Consider the following 15,327-nt stretch of genomic DNA (forward strand, 5'->3'; position numbering starts at 1 on the left):
TTTTCATTTTGAACCACTTCTTATTTAGCTTGACACTGTTTTTTTAATCTGTTATCATAATATATAAAATTTTAAATTATAAACTTGAAAACAACTCTATAAAGTTCTTCTTCTCTCTGTATATCCAAGAAATGAGAAACATAGAAGAATTCAGAAAGAATGATTGCATCTAACTTTTAAATATTTATTTAGAAAAAGAAATGTCTCAGTTGTTTAGTATACCAAAAGAGGTACTATTTATAATAGCATACATTCATTTTAGGACACAAATGAACTTTTTACAATTTGGTTAAGGATTATTAAATTATACCTTAGTCCATATAAGTGATAACATACTTTTTAAAATCTTTATTTGATATTCAAGGAAAATATTTATCTTCCCACTATGTGTTGCTTCTAGTTAAATAATAACTGTATGCAGATAATAAGAATTACACAGATTAAAACCTGCACACTTAAAAACAGAATAAAAGAACAGAAAGAACTGGACACTACAATAATTACATTGTGCTCTATTGAACAAACAACAGTACATGATTTGGGAGACAAATAAGTGTTTAAATAAGCATTTTTGATGTAAACATCCATCATTCTAAATATTCATTTTACAGAAAATACCCATAATCACACTGCATGGAAAATTTCTTTTGCATATCCTTCAATTCATTTAGGGAGAAGGCAATGGCACCCCACTCTAGTACTGTTGCCTGGAAAATCCCATGGATGGAGGAGCCTGGTGGGCTGCAGTCCATGGGGTCGCTAAGAGTCAGGCACCACTTAGCGACTTCACTTTCACTTTCCACTTTCATGCATTGGAGAAGGAAATGGCAACCCACTCCAGTGTTCTTGCCTGGAGAATACAGGATACAGGAGAATACATGGACGGAGAATCCTGGTAGGCTGCAGTCAATAGGGTCGTACAGAGTCGGACACGAATGAAGCGACTTGGCAGGCAGCAGCAATTCATTTAACATTTTCAGATGTTTGAAGCAAGCTGATCTAATCCAATCTCACAGGCTTTGGGCCTAAGTCTCGTTCATCAAATTGAGAATGGTGTCAATTACATTTTGGGGAATAGGTAGCAAAAAAATCAATGGGCAAGAAACTTGGTTTCACATACCTGCTCTCCTATTGTTTGAGACAGATGTTACTTTCCTATGAAGGCTAATAAAAATGACCTCTAAAATATATTGAAGATAAGTAATAAGTCAAAAAGACAGATCAATGAAGTGAAGTCCCTTAGTCGTGTCCGACTCTTTGCGACCCCATGGACAGCAGCCTACCAGGCTCCGCCGTCCATGGGATTTTCCAGGCAAGAATACTGGAGTGGGCTGCCATTTCCTTCTCCAGGGGATCTTCCCAACCCAGGGATCAAACCTGGGTCTCCTGTATTGCAGACAGACGCTTTACCGTCTGAGCCACCAGGGAAGTCAAAAAGACAGATCATTATAAATTATAAACAGGTGAGCACGGGCATGCATGTGTGTGACTACACATATACCCTTCCATCTGTCTTTCTGAATGCTTCTCCTTCCAGGCTCAGCTTTTTTAAGAGCACAACAAACAGAATAAAAAGAATCATAGAGATATACATTCTGGTGTTTGATACTTCACGTTCATCTCTCCATGCTTAGTGCTGGTGACATATTCATTTAAAAACCTAAATCCCCCAAGGAGTACATAAGACATTGACAAAATCTTCATCATCTACTATCCCTATACTTAGACTTTCATAGTAATCTTCAAATTCACCATATGACACCTCATCAGACTTGCTGCAGGCATCTTTTAACGTCTCTAGAAAAGATGATTTGATTTCTTCCTCTGTGGAGTGTCCTGTAAAATAGTACTGACTATGAAACCATGTCCTTAAAAGTCCAGTAAAATGGCTGATGGTAAATACTTAAGTCACCTGATGAAATCTTTTCAGCAATTTGAAATCTTAGGTCAAACTACCCATCAATTTATTTAAACATTTACTTGCATGAACTAGAATTTAATGATGGAGACTTAACTATATATTTGATGCATCTTTTAAAACAGTCTGATAGGGTGTATCCTATATATGTATGGGCAAAATAACAGTTACTACTGTAGATATTTTTGTATTTGTTCATATTTTAGAGAACTCAGTTTCATTCCCATTAGAAGTAAGGAAAGAAGAAAACAATTTCTATGATATATAGGCTGTTAACATAGTAATGCAATGTGTGAAAGACATTAGTTACTTTATGAAGCAGTTACTCTAACTGCAACTAGAAAATATTACTAGGATTCATGATTCAGAGGCCTATGAACATCTTTGCTGGAAGAACTTTCAGTTGATTAAATCATTCTAGTTTAATCTCTAAAATTAAGTAGGCTATTTCTACTGGCGGGTTATATTGAACATGTTTAATTTTAAACTATGCTGCTGCTAAATTGCTTCAGTGTGTCCGACTCTGTGCGACCCCATAGACGGCAGCCGACCAGGCTCCCCCGTCCATGGGGTTTTCCAAGCAAGAGTACTGGAGTGGGGTGCCATTGCCTTCTCCGAATTTTAAACTATAGGAAGATGCTATTGAGAATCACATATGTAAAAAAATAGTAATTCTTTAGTTTGCTATTTAAAGTCAGAGCAAAGAACATCTAAGTCATCCTTTCTTAAAATTTATTTGATTTTTTAACTTAAAACAATAAGCTATTTAAATAAGTATCTCTGATTGTATTATGACTGGTTAAAGGGAAGGAGTGATTTCAGTTTAACTACCTTTTTCTTTAGGCAATTTTTGTATTTTCAAATTTTGATAGACATATGTATGTTTATTCCCTTGCTGCTACTGCTGCTGCTAATTCGCTTCAGTTGTGTCCGACTCTGTGTAATCCCTGAGATGGCAGCCCATCAGGCTCCCCTGTCCCTGGGATTCTCCAGGCAAGAACACTGGAGTGGGTTGCCATTTCCTTCTCCAATGCATGAAAGTGAAAAGTGAAAGTGAAGTCACTCAGTCGTGTCCGACTCTTAGCGACCCCATGGACTGCAGCCTATCAGGCTCTTCCGTCCATGGGATTTTCCAGGCAAGAGTACTGGAGTGGGGTGCCATTGCCTTCTACGGTTTATTCCCTTATTCTGCCTTAAATCTTCAACCATAAGCAGACAATAAAACTCAGAGGACTTGCTCATGTAATTATCTGTTCTCTCAGTCTATTGTGCTCTAACTCAAGTTTGCCACTATCTCAACAGGAAATAGTTAACCTCAATTATAAACATAAATGAAAAAAACAAGTACAAATAACAGACCTATGAATTTTTAAATGAAGAAGCTCTCACATTTCTGGTTTAAAAAAAAACTATTTCCTCTGTTATTGGCCTCAAGTCCATGCTATAAATTAATATAGCTTATAGATATACTATTATTAACTCACATTTTTGAAATCTAATGCATTTTTTCTTCTTTTTAATTTATTTATTTTAATTGGAGGCTAATTACATTAAAATATTGTGGTGGTTTTTGCCATACATTGACATGAATCAGTCACAAGTGTACATGTGTCCCCCATCCCGAACCCCCTCCCACCTCCCTCCCCATCCCATCCCTCTGGGTTATCCCAGTGCACCAGCTTTGACTGCCATTTCATGCATCGAACTAAGACTGGTCATCTGTTTCACGTATGACAATATATATGTTTCAATGCTATTCTCTCAAATCATCCCACCTTGTCTTCTCCTGCAGAGTCCAAAAGTCTATTGTTTACATCTGTCTAATGCATTTTGACTTGTAGTAGTTACCTGAAATTACTTGAGGATGCATCTTTGCACAATAACATTTGCTTATGTCTATAATAGACACACTGCCTGTTTTGTTAAAATCCAGTTTCATAAAGGCCTAAATAAAGAGAAAAGTGTTATTTTTTCCTATGAAATCCTTAGAACCTAATTTTCCATTCTGCAGTAGGCTATTTTTGAGCTCTAAACAAAGCAATTTAAAATACTAAACTAGAATATGAAGGGAGCATCATGAATGCAGGGAGAAAGATACTGGAGCAAGATATTAGGTGACCTGCACTTAAGCATTAGTTCTACCCTTTCTAGCACGCTGACCTTGAGAAAGTAACTTAACCTCTGTTACCCTGGCTTTCCTCTTTTTAACACTGAGGAGTTGGGTAAAAACCTCACAGTAAAGAATCTGCCTTCAATGCAGGAGATGAGGGTTTGATCCCCGGGTCTAGAATATCTCCTAGAGAAGGGAATGGCAACCCATTCCAGTATTCTTGCCTGGAGAATCCCATGGACAGAAGAGCCTGGCAGGCTACAGTCCATAGAGACGCAGAGTCAGACATGACTAGCGGCTTAAGCATGCCCACACACTAGGAGTCACATGAAGTTGATAAATGGCTGGGACTATTTTGATTCAAAAAGTAAACTCAAAATATCCTATCACTAAAATCAATGAGAAGAGGAAATGATTTTTTAAATGGATTTTGTTACTCTATTTCCTGAAACTTAACACTACCTTTTGAAATGCTAGTTGCTTTACTGCTCCTTTAATTCAATGCAATCCTGTGGATCATAAAATGTATTTTATTGAGAAAAGGAGTGGATCCATAGAAACACACAACAGACCCAAAGCAACATCCCACATCTGCAGATGAATCAAAACTAGAATGAAGTTTATTTACAATAATGTCACACATATATGGTACCTCTTACAGGCTAAATTGCATCCTCCCCAAAATTCATTTGTTGAAGCCCTAAACCCAAGTACTTCAGAGTGTGATGCAGAAGATAGAGTCTTTAAATAGGTGACTAAGTTAGAATGAAATCATTAGAGCAGACCCTAATCCAGTATTTCTGGTATCCTCATAAGAAGAGGAGATTAGGACACAGACAACACAGACTGAGGGACTGACCATGAGGACACACAGTGAGAAGACAGCCAACTAATTACAAGCCAAGGAGAGTAGCTTCAGAAGAAACCAAACCTGCTGACACCTTGATTGTGGACTTCTCGTCTCCAGAATTGTGAGACAATAATTTTCTGCTATATAAGTCATCCAGTGTATGGTATTTGTTATGGTAACCCTAGCAAACTAAATTTACTTTTGCCTATTCCCTGGATTTAGAAAAGGCAGAGGAATGACTGATCAAATTGCCAGCATCTGCTGGATCACTGACAAAGCAAGAGAGTTCCAGGAAAATGTCTACTTCTGCTTTATTGACTACGTCAAAGCCTTTGACTGTGTGGATCACAACAAACTGTGGAAAATTCTTCAAGAGATGGGAATACCAGACCACCTGACCTGGCTCCTGAGAAATCTGTAAGCAGGTCAAGAAGCAACAGTGAGAACTGGACATGGAAGAACAGACTGGTTCCAAATCAGGAAAGGAGTACGTCAAGGCTGTATACTGTCACCCTGTTTATTTAACTTATATTCAGAGTACATCATGCAAAATGCAGGCTGAATGAAGCACAAGCTGGAATCAAGATTGCAGGGAGAAATATCAGTAACCTCAGATATGCAGATGACACCACTCTTATGGCAGAAAGTGAAGAAGAACTAAAGAGCCTCTTGATTAAAGTGAAAGAGGAGAGTGAAAAAGTTGGCTTAAGACTCAACATTCAGAAAACTAAGATCATGGCATCTGGTCTCATCACTTCATGGCAAATAGATGGGGAAACAATGGAAACAGTGAAAAACTTCATTTTGGGGGGCTCTGGGAGATCCGACCAGTCCATTCTGAAGGAGATCAGCCCTGGGTGGTCTTTGGAGGAATGATGCTAAAGCTGAAACTCCAGTACTTTGGCCACCTCATGCGAAGAGTTGACTCATTGGAAAAGACTCTGATGCTGGGAGGGATTGGGGGCAGGAGGAGAAGGGGACGACAGAGGATGAGATGGCTGGATGGCATCACTGACTCGATGGACGTGAGTCTGGGTGAACTCTGGGAGTTGGTGATGGACAGGGAGGTCTGGCATGCTGCGATTATGGGGTCGCAAAGAGTCGGACATGACTGAGTGACTGATCTGATCTGATCTGATCTGGAAATCACTGCAGATGTGACTGCAGCCATGAAATTAAAAGACTCTTGCTCCTTGGAAGGAAAGTTATGATCAACCTAGACAGCATATTCAAAATCAGAGACATTACTTTGCCAACAAAGTTTCGTCTAGTCAAGGCTATGGTTTTTCCAGTGGTCATGTATGGATGTGAGAGTTGGACTATAAAGAAAGCTGAGCACCGAAGAATTGATGCTTTTGAACTGTGGTGTTGGAGAAGACTATTAGAGTCCCTTGGACTGCAAGGGGATCAAACCAGTCCATCCTAAAGGAGATCAGTCCTGAATATTCACTGGACAGACTAATGCTGAACCTGAAACTCCAATACTTTGGCCACCCGATGTGAAGAACCAACTCATTGAAAAAGATTCCAATGCTGGGAAAGATTGAAGGCGGGAGGAGAAGGGGATGACAGAGGATGAGATGGTTGGATGGCATCACCGACACAATTTGAGTAGGCTCTAGGAGTAGGGAGGTCTGGCGTGCTGCAGTCCATGAGGTCACAAAGAGTCAGACAGGACTGAGCGGCTGAGCTGAACTGATTCCCAGGACCAAGGCTTATGAAGGAGACAGCCCTTCATTCTCTGTTCTTGACATTCACACCCATCACCAGGACATGTAAGGTAAACATGAATGCAAATTTATAAGTATAATGTGGTGAATTTAACATAAGGTTTTTATCTTGCCTTTTGACCAGTAAAGATACAGATTTTATATTTTCCATTTGTGCCCAATGTAATTGTTCAGACTACTCTATACACAATATCTTTGCTTCAATATGGGATATATATACATTTCATATTAAGTACATATACAAAAGAAAAACTTCATTTTCAAAAGTATGCTCTAAAAATGGCTACTAGAACCAAAGTATTATGTTCTCTCCTATAAACTCAGGGCTCTTTTTTAAAATTATTGTTTAACATGGTCATTTTCATCTTCATTTTAACGTTTAGCAAGCGTATTCTGAAAGTAGAGAAACATCTTTTAGTCATCATGCGAGGGTCATATGCATTGAGCTCGGACCCTTGAGCCGCTATGATGCTAGCCATTTTAAACGTGTCGTCTTAGACCGGATCTGTGAGGTAAGAAGCTGAGGTTCGGGGGATATTTATTAATTGATATAGACATACAGCTTATATGGAGCCAGAAATATATGGAATTAACAATTTGTAAACTGAAATTTAATTTCAGATTTTATTTTCTTTTTACAGTATTTTCCTTAAACATAGGCTGCCTTGCTGTATAATGGGTAGATTTGTACATGTATGTGTGTTTTTGTGCTTTACTAAACCCACAGTACACTGCAGGGAAAGGGATTTAAAACTTCTTCAATGGTAATTCATTAAAGATTTAAGAATGAATCTAACAATCTATTAAAAGTTACTATTTGAAAGGTTACTTTACAAAGTTACCTTTCGAACAAATGATTTCCTGTATTCATTCATTTCACCAATTATGGCACGTTTGAATTCTCCATAATCAGCCCTGCCATTGCCACTGCTATTTAGGATTAGCCAAAAAGACTCAAAATCCTAGAAATAACCAGAGAGAGACTACTGTTACACCTTTAAGTTACATATGGCCACGACTATAATCATCATAGTATTTTGTTACATCTCATGTTTAGGGCTATACCTAGCCCTAGACAAGGTAGTAGACTTAATAAGGAAATTCCAAAAAGTCACATATAAATCCAATCAAAGGTACTAAGAAAGCTTATTGAGAGGAACTCTGTAATGGGGATAGTTCCATAAAGTTAAGAAACATTTAAGAGTGGTAATAAATCAAGTATATCATTTTAAATTTATTCCTTTCAGTAAAAATGCTACCATTTACTTGAATTTGACCACTTAATTATTTGTAATGTATTGTATCTGTGACAATTAAGAAGTCACTTCACCTACTGGAATGCCTCCAATAGGATGAGGACCACTAATAATAAGAGAATATATATGAAGTGGCATAAAGAAAACATTTACATTTTGGGTAAATGGTATAGAGAGGATCAGGGTTCGGATGGAATGATCCTTTAGGTGGAGGCGTCAGTGAAGTGCTCTGAGTAGAGAAAACCTGAATGGTGAGAAAATCCAGCCAGCAGACTCAGAGGTCTGCTGGACCTCCACTCACAGTGGAGGGACCCGTGGCTGTAAAGGCTTTGGGGCAATTCCTGGAATGGTCACATCATGTCTCCTCTTGAAGCCTTCACATAGACTTCTCCCTTTCCTCAAGCAGCCACTGTCTGATCCATGCTCCTCCTCCCCTCGTTTGCCTAATTCCTCCTCATCCTTCAAATCTCAGTTCTGATACATACCCACTCCAGAAATCCCATGAACTTCCTTCTTCTTCTGCATAACCTGGCTTGCAATTTATCTCACATGTTCTGAAAGCATTCTCTCTTTAACACTTACCATGCTTTTTCTGTAATCATTTATATCTTTCTTTTGATTATAAAGACTTTAAGAGTACAAAGTATGTCTTCTCCGAGTTAGAACAATGCCTGCTTATTAGGTTCTGAATAAGCATAGGGAGGAGGGATGAATGCTGACATTTAAAAAATCAACAGGAGTTTCCTGACGGCTTAATACTGATAATGAGGCATAAAGAAGGAGACAAATGAACTACAAAAACTTCAGTAGAAGAGTGAATAAGGCCACTTAAGAATAATAGTCACTCACTGCGGAGAATTATCTGTGGTACCTACGTTTTCGGACACTTCTAAGCGAAATAATTTTAGAGCTTGCTTAAAATCTGCCTTATCTAAAAGCCCGTTTCCTTCCTTGTCCAGTTGTTGAAGGTGTTTTCCCAATCCAGTCAATATACGAACGCCTCTTCTACGCAGTTGTTCTTTTAGCAGGTCTGTTTAGGAAGAAGTGATGGAAACTAATTATCCCTATGCATACCTGAATCAAACTGCAATTGTCCCTCTGGTAAGAAAAAAAAAGTTGACACAGCTGATATAAGGGATGTGAATAGGCAACCAGATCATGTGTATGGCTGACAAAAGGCTTTGGAAAACAGAATGCTTTTAGTAAAGTGGGTTATACACAAAATCCCACGTAAAGTATATCAGAGCTATAGCGCCACTGTGTGGTGAGACTGTTATATTTTTAATATGGGAAAATAATGGTTCACTTTATCAGCATGAAAATAACCTCAGCGTTACAAATAAAATCGTCATGCTTAAAAAATCTTCTAGCCTTCCACTTCACCTGATGAGCCTATATTTTTAATCTTTTTCCTCTTTCTTTGTTGGTACCAACTGAATTACAAATTTTTGAGTGATCTACCTGACAGCTTATCAGTTCAAAATTTCTAAAATCGTTTGGAATCTTCAAATTGTAGCATATATTTAATAACATCAAGGCTTTAGAATGCTACCCTATACTTTTACACTTAAAGTAACCCTTTTTGCTCGGGATTTATAACAAGTTTTATCCCTAGGCCCATTCTCTTTGTGGGACAGATTTCATTTGATGCAGTCTGTACCATCTTCACTTAAGAAAATATGGGTAACTTTACCAAAGCAGTTATTAAATATAGTGCATTAGAAGGGAAACATGTCACTAGATATAAGGGTGACAAATCATACTGATCATGCTAGAATAAACTTTATTAACAATAGCATCAGGGATATTTCAGAGATCAAATACCAATCCTAGGAAACGTCAATCCACTCCTGTACTATTGCCTGGAAAATCCCATGGACAGAGGGGCCTGGTAGGCTACAGTCTGTGGGGTCACAAAGAGTCGGACACGACAGTGATTTCACAGACAACTTTTAAATCTCCTTTTAGCCTTGTTACTCCCGTATCATCTTTATATGATAAATCAGGACTTACCAAAATTTATAAATTATATGTTGACTTCTGTGATGACTGGTTTAATGCCTTCCTGCCTTCTTGACTATGAGAGTCAACAAAGGACTTGTCTATTTGAGCCTCATAAACTGTACTAATTACAAGAGTAGACTCTAGAAACAAACCTTTAAAATATTTTAGTGTACAAACCTACATGTATTTCACATATTACCTACAACAACTCTGAAATTAATAAGAGGTTATTATACCCATTTTAGATTTAAAGAAAGAGGTGCAAGAGATATACACAAAGTCATATGTCTACTGAATGGAGAGTCCAAACATGGCTTCCAGTCTAGTATTTTTTTCCTACACTGCTGCTGCTGCTGTCGCTTCAGTCGTGTCCAACTCTGTGCGACCCCATAGATGGCAGCCCACCAGGCTCCTCTATCCCCGGGATTCTCCAGGCAAAAACACTGGAGTGGGTTGCTAATTCCTTCTCCAATGCATGAAAGTGAAAAGTGAAAGTGAATGTCCGACTCTTAGCGACCCCATGGACTGCAGCCCACTAGGCTCCTCCATCCATGGGATTTTCCCGGCAAGAGTACTGGAGTGGGGTGCCATTGCCTTCTCCTAGGCCACCACCAATTTCTTTATGATACCATAATATATGAAATGAGTACTACATAGTAAAAATCACATATCCATTTCATAGATAAAAACCACACTATCTAGTGCTTTCTAAAATGTTTAAGTTCATAAATGATATAATACTAGTTATTCAGTTAGACTCATTGAAGTAGGAGAGATCCTAAAAATATTTTCAAATATGTATTTGTGTATAAAATAAAAAGATAGGAAGCAAATAGGCAATATAAAAGAAGTGTCATAAAACTAAGTAATACCTGGAAAATACTGCTTTACTCCTTACAAAGAAAATGGTTGAAAATTACAACTATTTGAGAGTATAGTCATGGTACACACCTTGAATGGCCTTGAGAATCTTCCTATCGTTAGCTTCTTCACTGGTTACATCATCATGTTCCTCAGAATCAGTTCTGCAATTGACATGTTCATTGTAATACAAATATACTGTTTTGCAGTCTTAGTATAGGAACGCTAAGATTTCCCTGCTTTAGACCCAAAAAATTCTCAAAGAAAGATAGAAGAGTGCTTAGAGATTAATCGACTCTTCCACCCTTGCTTGCGGCTTTAATCCTGAATACGCTAAGTCAAAACGAAAATCCTTACCTCTCCCAAGAACTACCTTTAAGCATTATGTTCAGTTTTATACTTATTTCAATCTTCTTTTTAAAAACTTAATTAAAACTATTATTTAAAAGCAGTTTTACCTTTAAATGTAAATGCGGTATTTTAAAAAGCAAAAAAAAAAAAAAAAAATACAATCCTATTGAACAATATAGTAAAAGACAATAAAAGACAAGCAAAGACTTAGCCAATTTATGGCAGATGGCCTCTAATGTACTGATAGCACACCAGTTACTGTAATCTTGACCAAAAAAGCACTCCACAAGAATAGCATAAATATTTTCTGCAATTAAAAAAAAAAACTCAAATTCATTTAAAAGCTTTTGATTCATAGCATTATTTTTTTCACTATGTATATTATCAATCAATGGTCTACAAGCATGTGGGACCAAGATTTTTTTGTGTGCTTAGAAAAAGCACTGCTCTAAAACCATGGGAAAAGTTATTATATTATACTGTATCTCATCTTTTAAAATGTATTAGTTTGGTAGCATTTACTAATATTAAAATGTTATAGTATAGGCAAATTAATAAAGTACTTTAACAAACTTAAAATGGGACATCTTAAATCTCCATTTGATTGTAACTGTTCCCACACATGGAGTATATTTGAGTACAAGATATAGCACATAAAATAGACATGTATAGCTATGCTTTATTTTTCTTTAATGTAAATCTTAACTAAAATCAAAACATTTTGATATAGAATCTCACTTTAATAACAAATAATAATACCTCTAAAATGACAAATGCATGTGTGACTTACTTGAGAGAATCCAAAGCTCTCCAGTCAACATTTGTGATTCGAAGTGTAAGCACTGTGTTTTCTTTTACACTTTCTGGAAGTCTGGGATGATCAGAGCTCAAAAATGTCAAGTTTGCACCCTAAGGAAATTAACAAATGAATTATTTTAACTATGAAGTATGTAAGAAGTAAAATAGAACTAATAGTAATTTTAAATATTCAATTTTGATTACATCTAATATAGTATACTTTTATTCTAATAAATAAGTATATTGAGAGTATATTTAGAAACCACACAGGCTTCAGCAAATAATATAGGAAAATAGAACTAATTTCACAATCTCCCAATTAGAACAATCTTAGATGTAACAATTGATGTGAAAAAAAAAAAAGAAGAATTCCAGTTTTTGGTTTTTTTTTTAAGAATTAGAGGAAAAAAGAACAAATTATCTCTATGGAAATTATGACACTCCAAAATACAGAAATAGAGCTATTGATCTGCAGAAACATGTGCTGCAAACTGATGAACTATGAGAGATTCATTACCCTCTTTCCCCTGGTATTTTTAATATGGTTGTGTGTATTTATTTACGGCTGTGTAGGGCCTTCGTTGCTTTGTGTAGGCTTTCTCTGGCTGCAGAGTGGGGGCTACTCTTTGTCACAGTGTGCAGGCTGCTCACTGCAGGGGCTTCTCTTGTTGCGGGGAGCGCAGACTCCAGTCACGTGGGCTTCAGTGGCTGTGGCCTGTGGGCTCTACAGTGCAGGCTCGGGAGTTGTGGTGCAAGGGCTTAGTTGCTCCATGGCAAGTGGAATCTTCCCAGACCAGGGATCCAACCCATGGCCCCTACACTGGCAGGTGGATTCTTATCCACTGCTCCACCAGGGAAGTCCTCTTTCACCTGGTATTTTGATAACAAATATTACATAAATGTAAAACTAAGCTTAACCTGTTTGGAGCATCAAAGCTTTGGTGAAAAAATTCCCCTCAAAAGTCCTTCATCCAAACTTAGAAAATTGTTGTTATTTTAATTTCTGAGTTTCTCAAATGCTTTACCATCTGAGCCACCAGGAAAGTCTTCTCAAATATAGTCAAATATAAATAAACACAAATTTCAAATAATATGCTTAATTATGTCTTTTGAAAATCAGGGAAGAGATTTCTCTCCTTTTTCCTAGAGCATTTACTTTAGAAAACTATAAGTACTTTCTCCACTCTTTGATATGTATATAAGTTCTCTTGAAATTATTATTTAAACAATAGAGACTATTTGATATGTGTAAAGTAATTCAATCCAATCTGGTCCTTTACTAGTCTTCAATCCATTCCCCAGACCGCAACCAGAAAAATCTGTCTAAATCACAAACCTACTGATGCTACCTCCTTTCATTCCATCCACCTTCTTACCTTTCAGTGACTCCCCAAGACATTTTAGATAAGTCTTTATCACAAGGCCACTCTTAGTAAGTTCTCATTTGTCTCTTGCCAATCCCCACCTTGAAGTCAAGATCAGTAGGACTGAACTCCTTTCAGTTCTCAAAAACGGCCATGTCTTTGGAGCTTTTGTTCTGTGCACGACCTGTCTCCTCGCCTGAAAGCCTTGCCTCCCCTCTTCCATCTACACATCTGCGCCTGCCTACGTCCGGGTTGGGTGGCACGCCCTGAAGAAGCCTCCTTCGACTCTACAAAACTGGGTCACTGCCCCGCCTATGTGGCCCTCTGATCTCTTTCCCATTAGAATATAATTCCCACAAAAGCAAGGATTCTTTTCAAGTCATTTATAGTTCTATTTCCAATGCTTAGCCTATGAGTAAATGTTTTATATGAATGATCATTGTGGGTAGTGAGATAACATGACTGTGATCATTTCATATTTCAGAGCACTATACAACTTCTAACATTACCTAAGATCATTTCACACTAAGGAATCCTCATGATATGCCATACACCAGGAGTTGTGCCAAGCAGGGAAATCACAAGGAAGATGAGCTAACCAGGAGATTTATGACAGCTCCAGAAGCCAAGCACCACTCTGTGTGGAGAAAAATGTGTGTCCCCAGAAGATAAGCCTGCATTAGGTGGAGAATTACTCCTGGTTCTATTGAAATAGCCACTGACCCAGTGGTACAGGCTTTAAAAGCACCAGAACACCAGCTCTCTGGGGCTTCCATTGCAGGATAAGTTGGGGTGGCGGGGGAGGGTGGTGGAGCTGAGTAGGGTCACAAGGAATAAATGCTACACTTAGATTCAAACCACTGGGATCTGGACCTGAGAGGCACCCCCTCTCCTAGAGAAACATCAACCATTAGCCAATATAAATGCCCCTGCTCAGCAAACAGGGAAAAGAATAAACTGGAAACTAGAAACCCTGCTCCCCTAGCCCCACAGGATCCCTCAAAGTCCAACACCAGGTAGTAAAACATGAGCACACACACACTCAACTTACAACATAAAGATCAGCAAGTCGGTACTGCTTTCCTTTTCTTCGTCCACGCTGATGACAATAAATGTTTTTTTGAATAAAAGGAAGCACATTTGTTCTAGAAGTTAAATGACAAAAATGTGAAATTATTCAGCTTCTCTGGGAAATAGTCATCTTGAGAGCTGTAACGATCTTTAACGGCATACCTATTTTTCCCAAATTGCCGATATTCATAAATTGTAAGGGACTGGTCATGAGTGAAAAAGAATCCAACCAGCTCTCTGCAAGCATCATGTCCATTTCTAGAAAAAGAAAATGATATCAAAGATTTTCAAATAGGATACTTTTCATATTTAATGATAGATGGATGCTATGTGTCAAACAGAGATGCCAGGATTTGCTCAAATATGTGGTTATGGGAAACCACAAGGGAACAAAGACAGAGCTGGCTGAAGTGTCAACTTAATTCTAATTTGGATGGAGAAAAAAGCTTTACCTTATACTAATATGAATATGGATATATTACAATGTAGATTACTAATTTGGCTTAGACTTTAAGATAGTGAAAGACCTTAAAAAAATGTTGAGCTTGCAAGAAGCCACAAGAGAGATATACATTTATTACCTTTTGTCATGGAAATTTTAAAATCACTGAACAAATATGCTAATTTTTAAAAAGCCACCTTATCTTTAACATTCATGAAGAACATCGAGTAGCATTATGTGTTACTGGCAGTTTGTAACACTAGATACCAGATTGAAGAACCACCTTCCTTGTCACTTTACTACATCTACTGTTACTTTAAGCCATTAAAGTGAAATTAAATAAATTACATAAAGGTTAATTTTTAAGTAGTTTAGAATCTTTTAGTAGTAACATGTATCTTTAAAAAATTCATTTTATTTCTTTTTGAACAACATTTTAAAATCACATTTTAAACAATTTCTAATCAAGATGTTTTTTTTTTAGACTCATACTCCCCATAATTTTTATAAGAATTAAGTATATATTATTACCTAAAAATGTTTGTGGTAAATTCACTTAAATGTAACGAATT

At 37.3% G+C, this 15,327-nt stretch overlaps 1 protein-coding gene across 15 annotated transcripts in view; it reads right to left on the reverse strand.

Annotated features, from left to right (window-relative positions):
* Positions 1 to 163: 163 nt before the first annotated feature.
* CAPS2 (calcyphosine 2) overlaps positions 164 to 15,327 on the reverse strand; it is a 50,527-nt gene continuing 35,363 nt past the window's right edge. For 13 of the 15 annotated variants that reach the window (XM_086398711.1, XM_086398701.1, XM_086398703.1 and 10 more), the window contains 8 exons: positions 14,476 to 14,571; positions 14,294 to 14,387; positions 11,871 to 11,989; positions 10,820 to 10,893; positions 8,740 to 8,894; positions 7,451 to 7,570; positions 3,767 to 3,863; positions 164 to 1,836 (listed from right to left, as the gene is read on the reverse strand). In XM_086398711.1, coding sequence (XP_086254837.1) covers positions 1,661 to 1,836; positions 3,767 to 3,863; positions 7,451 to 7,570; positions 8,740 to 8,894; positions 10,820 to 10,893; positions 11,871 to 11,989; positions 14,294 to 14,387; positions 14,476 to 14,571 — 931 coding nt within the window. In that variant the 3' untranslated portion in view covers positions 164 to 1,660. Of the gene's footprint in view, positions 1,837 to 3,766; positions 3,864 to 6,654; positions 7,571 to 7,822; positions 8,895 to 10,819; positions 10,894 to 11,870; positions 11,990 to 14,293; positions 14,388 to 14,475; positions 14,572 to 15,327 lie in introns of those variants that run through there. The other 2 variants (XM_086398714.1, XM_086398716.1) reach the window with 2 other exon arrangements.

The sequence above is a fragment of the Bos grunniens genome, chromosome 5 (genome assembly GCF_055505025.1).
Source record: "Bos grunniens cultivar Pamir isolate PY7600 chromosome 5, Bosgru_T2T1.0, whole genome shotgun sequence".
NCBI classification, from domain to species: Eukaryota; Metazoa; Chordata; class Mammalia; order Artiodactyla; family Bovidae; genus Bos; species Bos grunniens.